We start from the raw sequence: 18,459 nt of genomic DNA on the forward strand, positions 1-18,459 counted from the left end.
GAGAATTCTGAGTCTGTCCAGTCTACTGACATGCACATTTCTGAGGGACACCGGGCTCGAACTCAACTCCATTTCAAACTACAACAGCAATTAGAACAAATGCTTCGCCGTTTTGAGCAAGAGTTGAATGCAACGAAAGAGTTCTTTGATATAGAGTTGGAGAATCTGGAAAGACAACAGAAGCAGCTGATGGAGAAAATGGAGCAGGAGCACACAAAACGTCTGATGTCAGAGGAGTTAACGGTCAGCCAACTCCTGCATATGCTGAAGGACAGGACTCTGAAATGGGAAAAACTTGAACACGAACTTCAATATTCAAACGAAAGGGGTTCGGAGCTCTCAAAGGTTATTGGAAGAGCTGAGGTGGCAACACAGACTGAGATGACTGCAACAGAGCAGCCCTTGGATGCCAAAAGTACGCTGACTCACGTCAACGTAGAACAACAGACCGCTGAAACAGCTGCTCCGGTAGAGGGATTGAATAGTCCGATCAATCAATCTCCAAAAGAAGTTGAAGTAGTAAAATCTCAAATGAGGTCATTAGTAAACGACTTGCTGAAAGCCCAGAAAAAGCTGGATGAAGAGGTACGCATGAAGAAGTCTCTTCAGGAAAGATGTCTGGACTTGGAACAAAAGCTGGCTAATGCCCAGCTGGGTATGGAGGAAATAGAAGACCCTCTCGCTGGCCTAGATCAGGATGACACCGAATATTACTATGTCCTGTCCTGCCCAACTTGTAACTTCGACTCCCACCATACAGAAATCATGGAGGAGCACCGAAAGTCTACGGAACATCGGGAGAAGGTGGCTCTACTACGGAAAAAGGAGGAAGAGAAGGAGGAACTGCGCATGCAGCTGGCAGCTGACAGTGGAGCCCAGAGAGTCTCCAAGAAGCAGAAAAGGAAAAGTCGAAACAGAAGATGACCCATCTGAACCATTATTACCTCTACCAGATCACACACGTGGTCCCTCCGAACGGAGCCAATTCAGTTCGGAAGTTCAAACTGTTAAATCCATGGAAGGACTATTGAATGAGTCACTCCAGCAACGTGAACCGACTCCACCACAGAGATTGAATCTGTGAACTGTTTTCCGCAGAGACTGAATCTGTGATCTGTTTTGACATGAAGTTATCTATGTATCTATGTTATTCTGTTATGTAAACCTGAAGTTATATATGTATATATGTTATTACGTTATGTTAAATGGGGAGATGACTGTAAAGCTAGGAAGGGAGGAATGTTGTGTATGTAATATGTGTGCTACTTTGAACCTATGGACAGGACTGCACTACTTGTAGGGCGTAGTGATACGCAGTACCACTCCTGGCCATAGGGGTATAAATAGTACTGTGGGTACTGATCTCCCCTCAGTTCCCGCCTGTGGGCATGAAGTAAAGACCTACGTATAGTCCCTACCTCCAACCAGTAAAGACCTGTTTGAGTTATACGTTTAAGTCTTTGTGTTAATTGTTTTCTCTCGTGTTCCAACATGCATGATCTGAATTAAAGATTCCCGTAAAATGAAGAAAAACTTGCATTTCGACCATGTCTTCTCAAAGCGTTTTACAGCCAATGAAGTACTTTTGAAGTGTAGTTGCTGTTGTAATGTTGGAAGCCCAGCAGCCAATTTGCACACAACAAGCTCCCACAATGAGATAACGACCAGATAATCTGTTCCAGTGATGTTGGTTGAGGAATAAATATTGGCCAAGACACCGGGGAGAACGCCCCTGCTCTTCTTTGAAATAGTGCCATGGGATCTTTTACATCCACCTGAGAGAGCAGACAGGGCCTCAGTTTAACGTCTCAGCTGAAAGACGGCACCTCCGACAGTGCAGCACTCCCTCAGTACTACACTGGAGGGTCAGCCTAGATTTTTGTGCTCGAGTCTCTGGAACGAGACTTGAACCCTCAACCTTCTGACTCAGAGGAGAGAGTGCTGCCCACCGAGCCACTGGCTGACACTCTGTAGGCAATGTTCTCAATCTGGGAATACATCGTTATCCACTGCCGTCACTTGGCGACTGAGAGCTCTAACTGTGACTTTCCTCCGTGCAGACAAGTTGTTCCGTATGGACTGGGGAATCCTCTGAAGCGCCGGAAGCGGGAACTGAGTCGATGTTTATGCACCAAGGCCAGCAATGCAAAGTGTTGGAGCTTCTGTCACTCACCAACCAGAGCGCTACGGTATGTCTTAGGAGTAAGACCAGTCAAGTCCGTGCTGGTTGCAATGGGCTCGACACGGACTGAGTGCACTGCCACAGTACGGCCTTCCCGCACACACATTACCACTGCCACACTTGTTGGGAGCTTGCTGGCAACATGAAGTCATTTCAAACAGCGCGCGCGGTTCGTGCGCATTTACATCCTCACGCGCACACTGGACACGTGCGCACACTCACGAATGTGCACACAAGGGTACAGTCGCATACTGGTTATGTTGCTGGACTAGTAATCAAGAGGCCTCAGCTAATGATCCAGTGACGTGAGTTAATAATCCCACCACGGCAGCTGGGGAATTTAAATTTAGTTAATTAAATAAATCTGGAATTTAAAAAAAAGCAAGTATCAGTAGTGGTGACCATGAAACTAGCGGATTGTCATAAAAACCCATCTGGTTCACTAATGTCCTTACCCGGTCTGGCCTATATGTGACTCCAGACCCACAGCAATGTGGTTGACTCTTAACTGCCCTCTGAAATGGCGGCTCACCACCACCTTCTCAAGGGCAATTAGGGATGGGCAATAAATGCTGGCCTTGCCAGCGACGCCCACATCCCAGGAACGAATTTAAAAAATACGGATATGCATGCACACGTAAACATAACAGGAGAAGGCCATTTAGCCCCTCGAGCCTGTTCCGTCATTCAATTAGAATATGGCTGATCTGTATCTTAATTCTATTTATCTGCCCTTGCTCCATATCCCTTAATACCCGTACCCAACAAAAATCTGTTGGCCTCTGTCTTGAAGCAGCATCCACAGCCTTTTGGGGGAGAGAGTTCCAGATTTCCACTACCCTTTGTGTGAAGAAGTGCTTCCTGACATCACCCTGAACGGCCCGGCTCTAATTTTAAGGTGGTGCCCCCTTGTACTGGATTCTCCCAAAAGTGGAAACAGTTTCTCTCTATCTACTTTTTATCATATTAAACACCTCGATCAGATCACCCTCTCAATCTTCTAAACTCAAGGGAATCCAAGCCAAGTTTAAGCAACCTGCCCTCGTAATTTAACCCTTTAAGCCCCGGCTGCAGGGTTGCCGACTCTGGCTGGGTGTATTAAAACATAGAGAAACATAGAAACATAGAGATAGGAACAGGAGTAGGCCATTCGGCCCTTCGAGCCTGCTCCGCCATTCAATGAGATCATGGCTGATCTTCGTCTGAGATCATAGCTGATCTTACCAGTTCAGTACCCCGTCCCCGCCTTTTCTCCGTAACCCTTAATCCCCTTAGCCTTCAGAAATATATCCAATTCTCTCTTGAAAATATTTATTGAATTAGCCTTCACAGCCCTCTGTGGCAGGGAATTCCACAGGCTCACCACTCTTTGAGTGAAGAAATTCTTCCTCATCTCTGTTTTAAATGATTTGCCCGCTATTTTTAGACTGTGGCCCCTGGTTCTGTGCTCCCCGGCCATTGGAAACATTCTCTCTGAATTCAGCCTGTCCAGGCCTGCCATAATTTTATATGTTTCGATGAGATCCCCTCTCAATCTTCTAAACTCCAGTGAGTAAAAGCCCAAACTATTCAATCTCTCCTCGTAGGTCATTCCCGCCATTCCAGGTATCAGCCTGGTGAATCGCCGCTGCACTCTTTCCATGGCAAGAACATCCTTCCGCAGATGGGGCGACCAAAACTGTACACAATACTCCAGATGCGGTCTCACCAGCACCTTGTACAGCTGTAGTAAGGTATCCCTATTCCTATACTCGAACCCCCTTGATATGAAGGCCAACATACCATTTGCCTTCTTAATCGCCTGTTGCACCTGCATGCTCTCCTTCAGTGACTGGTGCACAAGAACACCCAGGTCCCTCTGCACTTCCCCATCTCCCAATCTATTGCCATTTAGATAATAATCTACCCTCCTGTTTTTACCCCCAAAGTGGATAACCTCGCATTTATCCACATTATAGTGCATCTGCCACGTATCCGCCCATTCCCCCAACCTGTCCAAATCGCACTGTAGCCTCCTGACATCCTCATCAGAGCCCACCCCTCCTCCTAGTTTAGTGTCGTCAGCGAATTTGGAAATATTGCATCCAATTCCCTGATCCAGATCATTTATATATATTGTGAACAGCTGGGGTCCCAGGACAGATCCTTGCGGCACCCCGCTGGTCACTGCCTGCCACTCCGAAAACGAGCCGTTTATTCCAACTCTCTGTTTTCTATCCGCCAGCCAGTTCTCTATCCACGTTAATACTTTGCCCCCAATCCCATGAGCCTTAATTTTGCATGATAATCTTTTGTGTGGAACCTTATCGAAGGCTTTCTGGAAGTCAAGGTACACCACATCCACTGGCTCTCCCCCATCTATTTTACCAGTTACTTCCTCAAAAAATTCCAGCAGATTAGTCAAACACGATTTACCCTTTGTAAATCCATGTTGACTCTGTCCGATCCTTTCCCCATTTGTCAAGTGCTCCGCTATTTTATCCTTAATAATGGACTCTAGCATTTTGCCCACAACCGATGTAAGGCTTACTGGTCTATAATTCCCTGCTTTCTCTCTACCCCCCTTTTTAAATATTGGGGTAACATTAGCTACCCTCCAATCCACGGGTACTGTTCCCGAGTCAATGGAGTTCCGGAAGATGATCCTTAGAGCATCTGCTATCTCCAGGGCCACCTCCTTAAGTACCCTAGGATGTAGTTTATCAGGCCCCGGGGATTTGTCGGCCTTCAGTCCCCTCAACTTACCCAACACCATATCCCTAGAGATACTAATTTCTGTCAGCTCCTCCCTCTCATTAGTCCCTATGTTTGCCGATATTCCTGGGAGGTTATTTGTGTCCTCCTTTGTGAATACAGACTCCTTCCTGGAGTCTTCATCACATTGCCTCCCGCCTCCAACCACCCGCCCTATCACCCCCGCCATTGGTCCATCCTTCAGGCGTGTTGTCTTCCCACAGCCAATTGGAAAGGGAACAGAATCTTTGTCACCCAATTGGATTAATCTTGACCATTGGTGAATCAGCCTTTACCTCCCAACTCCAATATTTTTATAACTAATAAAATGAAAGCCTTCAAAGAAAGTGAAAAAAGCACAACTTTGTTTAATGCTCCTGTGGTTTTTTTCTCCCGGGCTGTTGCTGGCAGTGGTGTTCCTGGAGACTAATCTCCAATTCCTGGAGACTCCAGGCCAACCCTGGAGGGTTGCTGATCCTATTCTGAATCAGACGGGGCCTCGGTTTAACGTCTCATCTGAAAGACGGCACCTCCGACAGTGCTGCACTCCCTCAGTACTGCACGGGAGAGTCAACCTGGATTATGTGCTCAAGTCTCTGGAGTGGGACTTGAACCCACGACCTTCTGACTCGGAGGCAAAAGTGCGACACACTGAGCCAGAGCTAATGCATTTAAAGAAGGCCTGGGGGTTAAAATAGTCCAGGCCCCATTTCTGGCGCAGCGGGTTACTAACTCACTTGGGTCTCCGTATTGGTTTATTTAGAAAAGGAATCTACTGACACAATGGGCCCTGGGTTTTCCTGATCTCCTGCAGTAACTTCAGCCGGAGGTGGATGGAACCCCATTATTCGGAATTTCCTCCACCTCTTCTAGGGTTCCGCTGATCTCCCGCACGAGAGGCCCCCGTGGAAATTCCAGGCCTTTATATATTAAAGGGAGGGTTAGAAACACACAAGTTGTGAGAGGCGGGGGGTTGGGGGGGGTGCGGGGAAATGTGGCTTCTGAAGTTTTCCTTCTGACCACAGAACACAAGCGCAGGCCATAGCGCATACAGGGCGGGTGAACAGACTGCCCAGATTTCACTACACAGGAGGCGGGAGTGTTACGGGCTTGTGTCTCTGAGGTGAGGCATGAACCCACGACCTTCTGACTCAGAGGCAAGATCACAACTACGGACCCATGGCTGACACCATACGCAATAGGTTAACAATATATAGCAGGCAGCTCATATAGGAAACCAGATACATGCAGCCCATGATTATCGACTTATTACATAGAATTTACAGCACAGAAACAGGCCATTCGGCCCAACTGGTCTGTGCCGGTGTTTATGCTCCACAATGGCCTCCTCCCACCCCTCTTCATCTCACCCCATCAACATAACCTTCTATTCCTTCCTCCCTCATGTCCTTATCTAGCTTCCCTTTAAATGCATCTATACTTTTCACTTCAACCACTCCCTGTGGTAGCAAGTTCCACATTCTCACCACTCTTTGGGTAAAGAAGATTCTCCTGAATTCCCTATTGGATTTATTAGTGACTATCTTATATTGACGGCCCCTGGTTTTAGACTTCCCCACAAGTGGAAACATCTTCTCTACGTCTACTCTATTGAACCCCTTCATAATCTTAAAGACCTACATAGGAACAGGAGTAGGCCATTTAGCCCCTCGAGCCTGTTCCACCTTTCACTGAGATCATGGCTTTGCCCAATATGGGCCTTTGTCCATATCCCATAATACCTATGGTCAGCAAAGAAATCTCCGATTTAAAATTAACAATTGATCCAACATCAATTGCCGTTTGCGGAAGAGTTCCAAACTTCTACCACCCTTTGTGTGTAGAAGTGTTTCCTAACTTCACTCCTGAAACCTGGCTCCAATTTTTAGACTATGCCCCTAGTCCCAGGTTCACCAACTAACGGAATAGTTTCTCTCTATCTACCCTACCTGTTCCCCTTAATATCTTGAAAACTTTGATCAAATCACCCCTTAACCTTCTAAATTCCAAGGAATAGAGCCCTAATTTGCGTAATCTCTCCTCATAACTTAACCCTTGGAGTCCGGGTATCATTCTGGTAAACCTACGCTGCACTCCCTCCAAGGCCAATATATCCTTCCTCAGGTGTGGTGGCCAGAACTGCTCACAGCGCTCCAGGTGTGGTCTAACCAGGGCTTTGTACAGCTGCAGCATAACTTCTACCCCCTTGTATTCTAGTCCTCTAGATATAAAGCCTAGCAATCCATTAGCCTTTTTGATTCTTTTCTGTACCTGTTCATGACATTTTAATGATCTATGTACCTGGACCCCTAAGTCTCTTTGGACCACCACTGCTTCTAGCTTTCCACCATTTAGAAAGTACTCTGATCTATTTTTTTCAGGTCTAAAGTGGATGACCTCATGCTTGCCTTCGTTGAAGTCCATTTGCCACAGTTTTGCCCATTCACTTAATTAGCTCACCCCTCAGCCTTCTCTTTTCTTAATAACTGTGTTGGTTGGAAACTCCCATGCAATGGCTTGGAGCGTGTTCCCGGCGGACAAGGCTCCATGCTGGGAGTGAGCAGTGAGAAATTTCCCACAAGCATGCAAATTATTCAAATGAGCTGATCTCCTGTTACTGAAAGTCGGTGAATAGTTGGGAAATACCCCATAAATTCTAGGCTGATTATATCCCAGCACAAAAAATGCAGCCATGACATTGCCACCACTGTACCGTCTCCTAGCCGCGAGGGTTTTTGTTGTGGTTTGTCACCGTTAGACTCGACTATTCCAACACACTTCTGGCCAGTCTCTCATCTTCCACCCTCCATAAACTTCAGTTCACCCAAAACTCTGCTGCCCGTATCCTAACTCGCACCAAGTCCTGTTTACCCATCACACATGACCTACATTGGCTCCCAGTCTGGCAACACCTCAATTTTAAAATTCTCATCCTTCTTTTCAAATCCCCCCCATGGCCTCGCCCCCTCCTTATCTCTGTAACCTCCTCCAGCCCTACAACCCTCCGAGACCTCTGCACTCTTCCAATTCTAGCCTCTCGAGCATCCCCGATTTTAATCGCTCCACCATCGGCGGCCGTGCCTTCGGCTGCCTAGACCCTAAGCTCTGGAATTCCCTCCCTAAACCTCTCCGCCTTTCAACCTCTCTCTCCTCCTTTAAGACGTTGCATAAAACCTACATCTTTGACCAAGCTTTTGGTCACCTGCCCTAATATCTCCTGTGTTCGATTACGCTCCTGTTGAGCGCCTTGGGACGTTTTGCTACGTTAAAGACGCTATCTAAATGCAAGTTGTTGTTGTTACAGACGTGCTGGGGACGCAAACGTCGGAATGTTCTGGAAGGTGGCGGGAAAGCGGACATGGAGAGCGGCGAGTGAGGGCGGTACAAGAGGGGCCTCGCGGGAGTCGGAGAGCTAAAGGAGGAGCACCGTCGCAGGCGGAAAGGACTGGGGGAGGACGGGAGTGGGGGGCAGGCTTATCTTAGGCCAACGCGGCAGCACCACCCAAGGTTCAACACAATGGACGTGCTTCAGGCATCAGAGGCATCCCGCCCCCTCTCCCCCTCCCGCCCCACTGTTTGGACAGACATGTCGCATCAGCGCCCCATGGATGGCACTTTCGGAAAGGCAGGATGGAACGACATAGCAACGATGCCAAGATCTGAAAATTGACGGGTGGGGAAAGACCAGCCCTTCCATCAAGCCTGCCCCACACTTCTGATGGCCGGAGCATCACGACTAGACACTTCCCACCCTACCACCACCACCACCACCCCTCTCCCCAACAGCCACGTAATCTGCTTGGAGAGGCAGAAACCCAGAGGAAAAAAACCCAGGGTCAATCAGGGTAAGCGTGCTCTGGAAATGCCTCTCTGACCCCCTCAGGTGATCAAAACCAGTCCAGGAGATCACACGGACCAAGTGTTATCTGTCAAGACACTTACCTTCTATATGATGCAATCTCTGCCCCAGTCAAGAAATAATGGACAGCTAAAGACATTACAGAGACTTACGTGGATTTGGGAGCACAAAAACAGGTCATTTGGCCCAACTGGTCCATGCCGGTGTTTATGCTCCACTCGAGCCTCCTCCCAACCCTCTTCATCTAACTCTATCAGCATAACCTTCTATTCCTTTCTCCCTCATGTACTTATCTAGTTTCCCCTTAAATGCATCTATGCTATTTGCCTCCACATTCTCACCACTCTCTGGGTAAAGAAAGTTCTCCGGAATTTGTTATTGGATTTATTAGTGACTATCTTATATTTATAGACCCTAGCCCCTGGAAGACCAGCAGCCTTCTGGCATTAAATACCAGCCACCATTGTCACAAAGCCTTCCGTTGCAAATTCCAGTTTCACTTTGAATTTGGTGAATAATAATCAAGCCTGTGGCACAGTCACTGCTTTAACAAAGCAGGACTAAGAACATAGGAACAGGGGGAGGCCATTCAGCCCCTCGAGCCTATTCCACCTTTCCATGAGATCATGGCTGATCTGTGTCTTAACTCCAGCTACCCGCCTTGTTTCCATAACCTTTAATCCCCTTTCCTAACCAAAATCTATCAATCTCCGCTTTCAAATTTACAATTGACCCCCCCAGCCTCAGCAGCCTTTTCACAGAATCACAGAAACCCCACAGTGCAAATAGAGGCCATTTCGGCCCATCGAGCCTGCACCGACACATATCCCACCCGATCCCCGTAACCACTACACCAACACATATCCCACCCTATCCCCGTAACCCCACGTATTTAATCCCCACTAACACTGAGGGTCAATTTATCATAGCCAATCAACCTAACCCGCACATCTTTGGACTGTGGGAGGAAACCGGAGCACCCGGAGGAAACCGGGTGGGGGGAGGGAGTTCCAGATTTCCACTACCCTTTGTGTGAACAAGTGCTTCCTGACATCACCCCCTGAATGGGTTAGCTCTAATTTTAAGGTAACGGCCCCTTGTTCTTGACTCGACTCCCCACCAGACTACATACCACAAACTCAATACAGCAAACAAGTTAAGGGCATCACAGCACAACGTGGTGACCCCAAGTATGACCTGATTCAAAGCTATGGCAGAGTTGGTTTGGTCACACCATTTGGCGAGAAAAAGAACCTTGGGCAGACGCGGAAACTGATAGAATCATAGAAAGGAGGCCATTCGGCCCAGCACGGTGGCATAGTGGTTAGCAGTGTTGCCTCACAGCGCCAGGGACCCGGGTTCGAATCCGGCCTCGGGTGACTGTCTGTGTGGAGTTTGCACATTCTCCCCGTGTTTGCGTGGGTTTCCTCCGGGTGCTCCGGTTTCCTCCCACAGTCCAAAGATGTGCGGGTTAGGTTGATTGGCTATGATAAATTGACCCTTAGTGTTAGGGGGATTAAATACGTGGGGTTACGGGGATAGGGTGGGATATGTAGGGGTTACGGGGATCGGGTGGGATATATGTCGGTGCAGGCTCGATGGGCCGAAATGGCCTCTATCTGCACTGTGGGGTTTCTGTGTGACTCTGTGTGATCATGTCTGTGCCGGCCGAAAAAGAGCTCTCCAGCCTAATGCCACTTTCCAGCTCTTGGTCTGTAGCCCTGTTGGTTACGGCAGTTCAAGTGCATATCCAAATACTTTTTAAATGTGATGAGGGTCTCTGCTCTACCACCCTTTCAGGCAGTGAGTTCCAGAGCCCCAGTACCATGTACAGCAGGCACCTCAAAGCACTGGAGAGGTACCGTCAATGCTGCCTCCGCAAGATCCTGCAAATCCATTGGCAGGATAGGTGCACTAACGTCAGTATTCTCACTCAGGCCAACATCCCCAGCATCGAAGCTCTGACCACGCTCGATCAGCTCCGATGGACGGGTCACATTGTCCGCATGCCCGATACGAGACTCCCAAAACAAGCGCTCTACTCGGAGCTCTGACACGGCAAGAGAGCCCCAGGCGGGCAGAGGAAACACTTCAAGGACACCCTCAAAGCCTCCTTGAAAAAATGCAACATCCCCACTGACACCTGGGAATCCCTGGCCCAAGACCGCACAAAGTGGAGGAGAAGCATCCGGGAAGGCGCCGAACGCCTTGAGTCTCTTCACCGGGAGCAAGCGGAAGCCAAGCGCAGGCAGCGCAAGGAGCTCACGTCAACCCAAGCACCCCACCCACCTGCCCCTTCAACCACCGTCTGCCCCACCTGTGACAGAGACTGTAGGTCCCGCATTGGACTCATCAGTCACCTGAGAACTCATTTTTAACGTGGAAGCAAGTCATCCTCGGTTCCGAGGGACTGCCTAAGAGAGAAGACTTTCCAGCTCTTGGTCCGTAGCCTTGTAGGTTGTGGCACTCCAAGTGCATAACCAAGTACTTTTTAAATGTGATGAGGGTTTCTGCCTCTACCACCCTTTCAGGCAGTGAGTTCCAGACCCCCACCACCCTCTGGGTGAAAAAGATTGTCCTCAACTCCCCTCTAATCCTTCTACCAATCACTTTAAATCAATGAACCCTGGTTATTGACCTCTCTGCTAGGTGAAATAGGTCCTTCCTATCCACTCTATCTAGGCCCCTCATAATTTCATACACCTCAGTTAAGTCTCCCCTCAGCCTCCTCTGTTCCAAAGAAAACAAACCCAGCCTATCCAATCTTTCCTCATAGCCAAAATTCTCCAGTCCCGGCAACATCCTTGTAAATCTCCTCTGTACCCCCTCTAGTGCAATCACGCCCTTCCTGTAATGTGGTGACCAGAACTGCACGCAGTATTCTAGCTGGGGCCTAACTGGTGTTTTATACAGTTCGGGCATAACCTCCCTGCTCTTGTATTCTATGCCTTGGCTAATAAAGGCAAGTATCCCGTATGCCTTCTTAACCGCCTTATCTACCTGTCCTGCTACCTTCAGGGATCTGTGGACATGCACTACACACATGTTCCTCTACACATCTCTGTATTCTACCATTTATTGTGTATTCCCTTGCCTTGCTAGCCCTTGCCAAATGCATTACCTCACACTTCTCCGGATTGAATTCCATTTGCCAATTTTCTGCCCACCTGACTAGTTCATTGATATCTTCCTGTAGTCGACAGCTTTCTTCCTCACTATCAACCACACTGCCAATTTTTGTATCATCTACAAACTTCCTAATCATGCCCCCTATCTATGTTCCCTGTAATTTTTTGGGCCCAGCACAGCCCCTTTAAGGGGCTGACTGGGCCATTCAAAATACCGCACATGCGCGGTTTTTACATTGAAATGTCGGCAAGCCGACTGCGCAGGTTCCCTGATGCACAGCCCCGCACCTTACAAGGAACACTGCCCCCTGCATTGAAGTCTAAATCATTGATATATACCACAAAAAGCAAGAGACCTAGTACTGAGGCCTGTGGAACCCCACTGGAGACAGATTTCCAGTCACAAAAACACTCGCCGACCATTACTCTTTGCTTCCTACCACTGCTCCAACTTTGGATCCAACTTACCAATTTACTCTCTTTTACTCTCCTGCCATGTGGGACCTTGTCAAAAGCTTGGATAAAATCCATGTAGACCACGTCCAACGCGCTACCCTCATGTCATTGCGAAGGAAATTACTTTTCCGAGACTAAAGAAAAAGTTCGCCAAAATCATTTCATGAACTCAGTGCCCCTTTAAGGTGTTTCAAAATTATTGCTATGGCGGTGAGTCAGGTAACCTGGTAACCAACCCCCTCCCCATCCCACACACAGCCAACTGACAGGAGGAGCGAGTCATAACTGATTGAACCGGTCAACCATTTGCAGATGAATTGTCTTCTACCTTTCTTTCCTTGGCACCAAGTCTCGTTCGCCCATCACCCCTGTGCTCACTGACCTGCATTGCCTCCCAGTCCGGCAACGCCTCAAATTTAAAACTCTCATCCTTGTTTTCAAATTCCGCCATGGCCTCGCCCCTCCCTATCTCTGTAATCCCCTCCAGCCCCACAACCCTCCGAGATCATTGCGCTCCTCTAATTCTGCCCTCTAGAGCATCCCTGATTATAATTGGTGGCCATGCCTTCAGCTGTCTAGGCCCTAAGCTCTGGAATTCCCTCCCTAAACCTCTCTACCTCTCTCTCCTCCTTTAAGACGCTCCTTAAAACCTACCTCTGTGACCAAGCTTTTGGTCATCTGTCCTAATTTCTTCTCATGTGGCTGGGTGTCAAATTTTTGCCTTATAACACTCCTGTGAGGCACCTTGGGACGTTTTTACTACGTTAAAGGCGCTATATAAATACAAATTGTTGTTGTTGTTGTTTTCAAATCCTTCCATAGCCTCGCCCCTTCCCTATCTCCGTAACCTCCTCCAGCCCTACAATCCTCCGAGATCTCTGCGCTCCTCCAATTCTGGCCTCTAGCACATGCCCGACTTCCATCGCTCCACCATTGGCATCCATGGGGCGGTGTGTGGTGGGGTAGGTCGGGTGCGGCAGACGATGCTGCTTCAGATTGTAGCCGCGCATGATCCATTGCATCTGTCACGTCAAGCAGCTGTTGCAAACATGTTCGGAAGAAGTAGAAAAGGATCTGCAGGTCACTCAGTGAATTGGTTTGGGAAATTGTATGAAACACCATTTTTGTAAGCAGACACTTTTGAAATGAGCCATTGTGTCCCTGGTGTGATAGCGAAGGATGAAGTGTAAAAGGCCTGGGGCCTACTTGCAAGGTCTTTCAGTTCAAGGAGCCCATGTAAACCGCTTTGTGGAACGCCTCCGTTCAGTCCGTAAGTGGGACCCCGAGCTCCTGGTGGCCTGTCACTTTAATTCACTGCCCCATTCCCACTCGGACCTCACCGTCCTCGGCCTCTTGCATTGTTCCATGGAAGCTCAGCGTAAGCTCGAGGAACAGCACCTCATCTTTCCATTAGGCACTCTACAGCCCTCTGGACTCAACATAGAGTTCAACAATTTCAGATCATAACCTCGGCCCTAATCACATATATATATTTTCTTTTTTTATCCACACTTATTGTTTGGCTTTTTTTTCTTCCCTCCCACATGGCAGCTGTCTTTCATTCTGCCAGCGCAATTCACACTCCACCTCGAGCCATCCTTTATTCCTTAACCTGTCCCATTACCATCTCCTCTTGCCTTGAATACCTCTTAATGTCTCTCAATGTCTCTTAATCTCTCATAGAAGAAGATAGGAGCAGGAGTAGGCCATTCGGCCCCTCGAGCCTGCTCCGCCATTCAATGAGATCATGGCTGATCACCCAAATTCAGTACCCTGTCCCTGCCTTCTCCCCATATCCCTTGATCCCTTTAGCCTTAAGAAATATATCCAACTCCTTCTTGAATATATTTAATGAATTGGCCTCTACTGTCTTCTGTGGTAGAGAATTCCACTGGTTCACCACTCTCTGGGTGAAGAAATTCCTCCTCATCTCTGTCCTAAATGGCTTACCCCTTATCCTTAGACTGTGACCCCTGGTTCTGGACTCCCCGGCCATCGGGAACATCCTTCCAGCATCCAGTCTGTCTAGTCCTGTTAGAATTTTATAAGTTTCGATGAGATCCCCTATCATTCTTCTAAACTCCAGCGAGTATAAGCCCAATCGACCCAATCTCTCCTCATACGTCATTCCTGCCATCCCAGGTATCAGCCTGGTGAATCTTCGCTGCACTCCCTCCATGGCCTTCTATCCTATCACTGACCTTCCCTTTTGTTCTCTCATCCCCTCCCCCTTTTCCCAGCCCCTAAACTTGCTTTCTATTTCCTGCTTTTTTCTCAGTTCTGACGAAAGGTCTCCGACCTGAAACGTTGACTCTATTTCTCTCTCCACGGATGCTGCCCTGGCCTGCTGAGTTTTCCCAGCGTTTTCTGTTGTTATTTCGGATTTCCAGCATCCGCAGTATTTTGCTATTGTAAACAATTAAAGAGCTCCATTGCCACAGTGTTGATAAATAGTCGGGGATTTTCAGCTGAATGCTGTGGCTTACCTTATGGAAGACTACAAAAGGAATGCTTCTAACGCAACAAGCCAAGAGCAGTTGCAAGAAAGATGATATTTAACACATCTTTAAGTAAAACTCTTTCACTCTTTTGCCCTCCCCCCCCCGCCCCTGTTAATGCACCATTCATAGGCCGGGCATTAAGGTATAAAGCTGACCTGTTGCTAGGCCTTTACCATTGTTGTGCTGCCGGGGTGGGGGTGGGGGAACGTGGTCTGTCCTGTCTCCTGTCCTGGAAGCTAATACCCGCACTCAGAATCCCGTGTGTATATACAGCATTAAATCCAATTGATTCAGGAATCTGTCGGAAGTGGTTCTATCAGCTCCCTCCAGTAGTAAAGCTCAGCTCCCAGTGCCCCAGGGCTGTGTGATTGTCCGGTGTAAACTCCGATAGGGCAGGGCCAGGGGTTGCCAACGTCCCCCCCCCCCCCCACCCCCGGTTGTCCTGGAGTCTCCGGGAATTGACATTGGAGATGGGCCGGAGAGGCCAGAGTTTGATTGAAACTTTGTCATCGCCCAGTTCGAAGAGTTTTGTTGGGTGTCCAGTCGGCTTGGGAAGGCGGTGAGGATAGTCACGTTGGGCGAGCGGTGGCGGGGGTGTGACGTGGTGTTGGGGCGGTGGGAGGTCTAGTCTGAGCACCTGCTGTTCATTGGCTGGGGGGGGAGCCGTCTGACGTCCAGTCTGCAGAGTTGTCAAGGCAAGCAGGCAGGCGTGGGCCGAGGCCCCAGGATACCGTCACGGTCCGAGATTGTCCAAGTGTTGCCGACCCTCCAGTATTGGCCCGGAGTCTCCGGGAATTAAAGACCAATCTCCTGCTGCAAGCGAAAAACCAGGAGAAAAATCATAGAAAATTGTTTCTTTTTAAAAATTTTCCTTTGAACACTTTTGTTTATCAGTTATGGAAATAGCGGACATGGGGGATAAAAAGCCGTTTGACGGACAGTTAAGAATCATCCAATCAGGTGAGTCTATTCGTTTTCCCATTGGCCGTGGGAAGGCGGGGCGCCGCGTGGGCGGACGTGTCGGGCGGCCAATGGGGAGACCATGGGGGCGGGGCCAATGGAGGGAGGAGGTCATGTGATGATATCTCCAGGAATACGTCCATCCAGAGCTGGCAAGCACCCCAGATGGTCAGAAGGCCATCTGGGTCGGGGTGGGGTGCGGGGGGTTGAGTTAAACGGGGGTAACTTTGGGAGGATAAGTGAGCAATTAAAGAGAGAATAATCTCAGCCAACAACTGCAGGGCTGGGGAGGGGGGACAGGGAGCCAAGATGGCAGAAGAAAACTACCTTAGTATAAACTGCATGCCATCCTAGGTTCTGTGAGAAACACAGGACAGTTTAGCAGAAGCTGAAACCTGGTCCTTATTTTCCACTGGAGGGCAAACTGCCGCCTTTCCTACATTATATCAGCGATGACACTGATGTGCCATCGATAACTCAAAGACAAGGGGCTAGATTTTAAGTATAGACAGTTTTGGGGCGCTAACCTTAGCGCCCGCCCGAAGTTAGCGCCCGCCCCAAAGTAGCGCCCCGTTGCCGGAAATTCAGTGGCTTCGCCCTAAGAGGTTGGTGGAGCGCTAAAAGAGGCGTTCCACTACTATCTTTAGGCGCTAAGCCGGCGGTGCAGAGCGCAGCGCCCGAGCTCGGGCGCAGCGCACGGCAGACACTCTGGTGCCAGTGAGCTCTTAAAGGGGAAGGGTGAATGTGTTTTTTTTGGAGGAGGATGAGGAGGAGGTGGTGGTGGTGGTGGTGGTGGTGGTGGTGGTGGTGGTGGTGGTGTTGGTGGTGGTGGTGGTGGTGGTGGTGGTGGTGGTGGTGGTAAACATAAATACACCGTTCACAACAACACACTGGATCCTTCCACACAACACATGCAGACTGCCGTTTATAGTGCAGGAGGAGTGCCCTTTAATTTGCGCTCCCCAGGGTGTGTTGCGTTCCATTTTACAAACGCTCTGGACGCCAGCCGCAGAATGGGGCGGTCCGACTGAAGTTTGGATTCGGGGCGGCCAAAGGGCGTTGCACGAGGGTGTGACGTCATTTTCTGCGCGCGCATCCGGGCGGCCGCTAAACTTTGCGCCGGCGCTAATGGGCAACTTAATTTGGGGCGGGGCGTAAACTGCGCTGCGCCCGGGCGCTACACGAATAGCGCCCGAAAATCACTTCTCTTAAGGCGCTAACTGCTGGCGCAAGCAACTGAAAATCTAGCCCAAGGAGTTTAAAGGATTCAACTAAAGGCTTTGAATCACTAAGAACATTGCAGGTCTTTACACATCGGGTTCGTCTGATAGAATGACTCATACAGCTCTTGAGACCTTTATATGACAAAAGACAGGGGCGTAGCCAATACACACAATAGGAAAAAGGGGGCAGTACACACAATACAAAGCAGGTAAAACACAGGGGCTGATGAAGGCATATATTTCATCACAGACACTTAAAAAAAAAAGAACTTAATTGGCTGTGAAGCACTTTGAGACGTCCTGTGGTCATGGAAGGCACTGTATAATTGCAAGTTATTTCTTAAAAATGAGTAGCTCAGTCCTTAAAGCCGTTACATTGCATGATGAAACCCCCTCGTCCCACCCGAGTTGGCAACCTTGGGCAGAACCCCCCCGACCACCTTCGGTCCCTGTGACGCCGTAACTGTGCCGGACGTGTGGCGCACAACCCTTGTGTGCGTGTCCTACTGTCTACTCAACAGTTTCAATGTAGCCACGAGATGAAGCACCCAAACCCTGCGAGGCAGTTCAAGGCCACCGACTTCCGTCCCAATGGAGATGTAGGTTGACTGTGTCTCACCCACACTGTGCCACCCACCACGCCTGGGTGACTTGCTCCCTCATTTCCTTCTTGGACAGGTAGGCACCGAGCGGGGGGGGGGGGGCGGGGGAGTCAAGGGAGGGGGGAGGGCGCGCTGCCCCCCCGCCACAGGCAGTGATCATCAGAGGACATGTCCCATTCAAGCCTCCCCTTCTCTCATGACCCCTCGCTTGGAAGGGCCTGATTGACTTGCCCTTGCTCTCGGTCACAGAAGCATGCATTGGGATTCAGAAACCTGGAGTGTGCAAATCCAAACATTTTATGAAGAGGCAACCTTTATTTTTTAAACACAGTTTCCCCCCCACCAACTAAAGGCCACCTCTAGAAGCAACAGACCGAATTAAGCGGAAAGTCAGTAATATTGTGAAACCGTTGTTTACAATGCAACCTTACATTTTTTGTACAAAGCCATATTTTTTTCCTGTTGTACTTGTTATATTAAGACAGATATTTGTAATTCCTGTTTTAAAATTGTTATTAAAGTATCTATGTCTGTAAAAAAAATTGTTCTCAGGGTTATTTATTTATCTGATGGCGTCAGCTGTGGTTCAGTTCAGAGAAGGTTCACGAGGTTGATTCTGGAGATGAAGGGGTTGTCTTGTGAAGAAAGGTTGAGCAGGTTGGGCCTGGACTCATTGGAGTTTAGAAGAATGAGAGGGGATCTTATTGAAACATAAGATTCTGAGGGGGCTCGACAGGGTAGATGCAGAGAGGATGTTTCCCCTCGTGGGGGAATCTAGAACTAGGGGGCATAGTTTCAGAATAAGGGGGCACCCA

The 18,459-nt window shown here is 48.9% G+C and overlaps 1 protein-coding gene across 1 annotated transcript in view; it reads left to right on the forward strand.

The window, feature by feature from the left end:
- LOC147120884 (endothelin-1) overlaps positions 1-9,544 on the forward strand; it is a 67,840-nt gene extending 58,296 nt beyond the window's left edge. The window contains exons 3-4 of the mRNA XM_085977481.1: positions 2,061-2,189; positions 8,220-9,544. Coding sequence (XP_085833607.1) covers positions 2,061-2,189; positions 8,220-8,331 — 241 coding nt within the window. The 3' untranslated portion in view covers positions 8,332-9,544. The remainder of the gene's footprint in view (positions 1-2,060; positions 2,190-8,219) is intronic.
- Positions 9,545-18,459: the final 8,915 nt, after the last annotated feature.

Source organism: Somniosus microcephalus, chromosome 3, assembly GCF_052327205.1.
Source record: "Somniosus microcephalus isolate GS21.2 chromosome 3, FLI_Smic_1.0, whole genome shotgun sequence".
NCBI classification, from domain to species: Eukaryota; Metazoa; Chordata; class Chondrichthyes; order Squaliformes; family Somniosidae; genus Somniosus; species Somniosus microcephalus.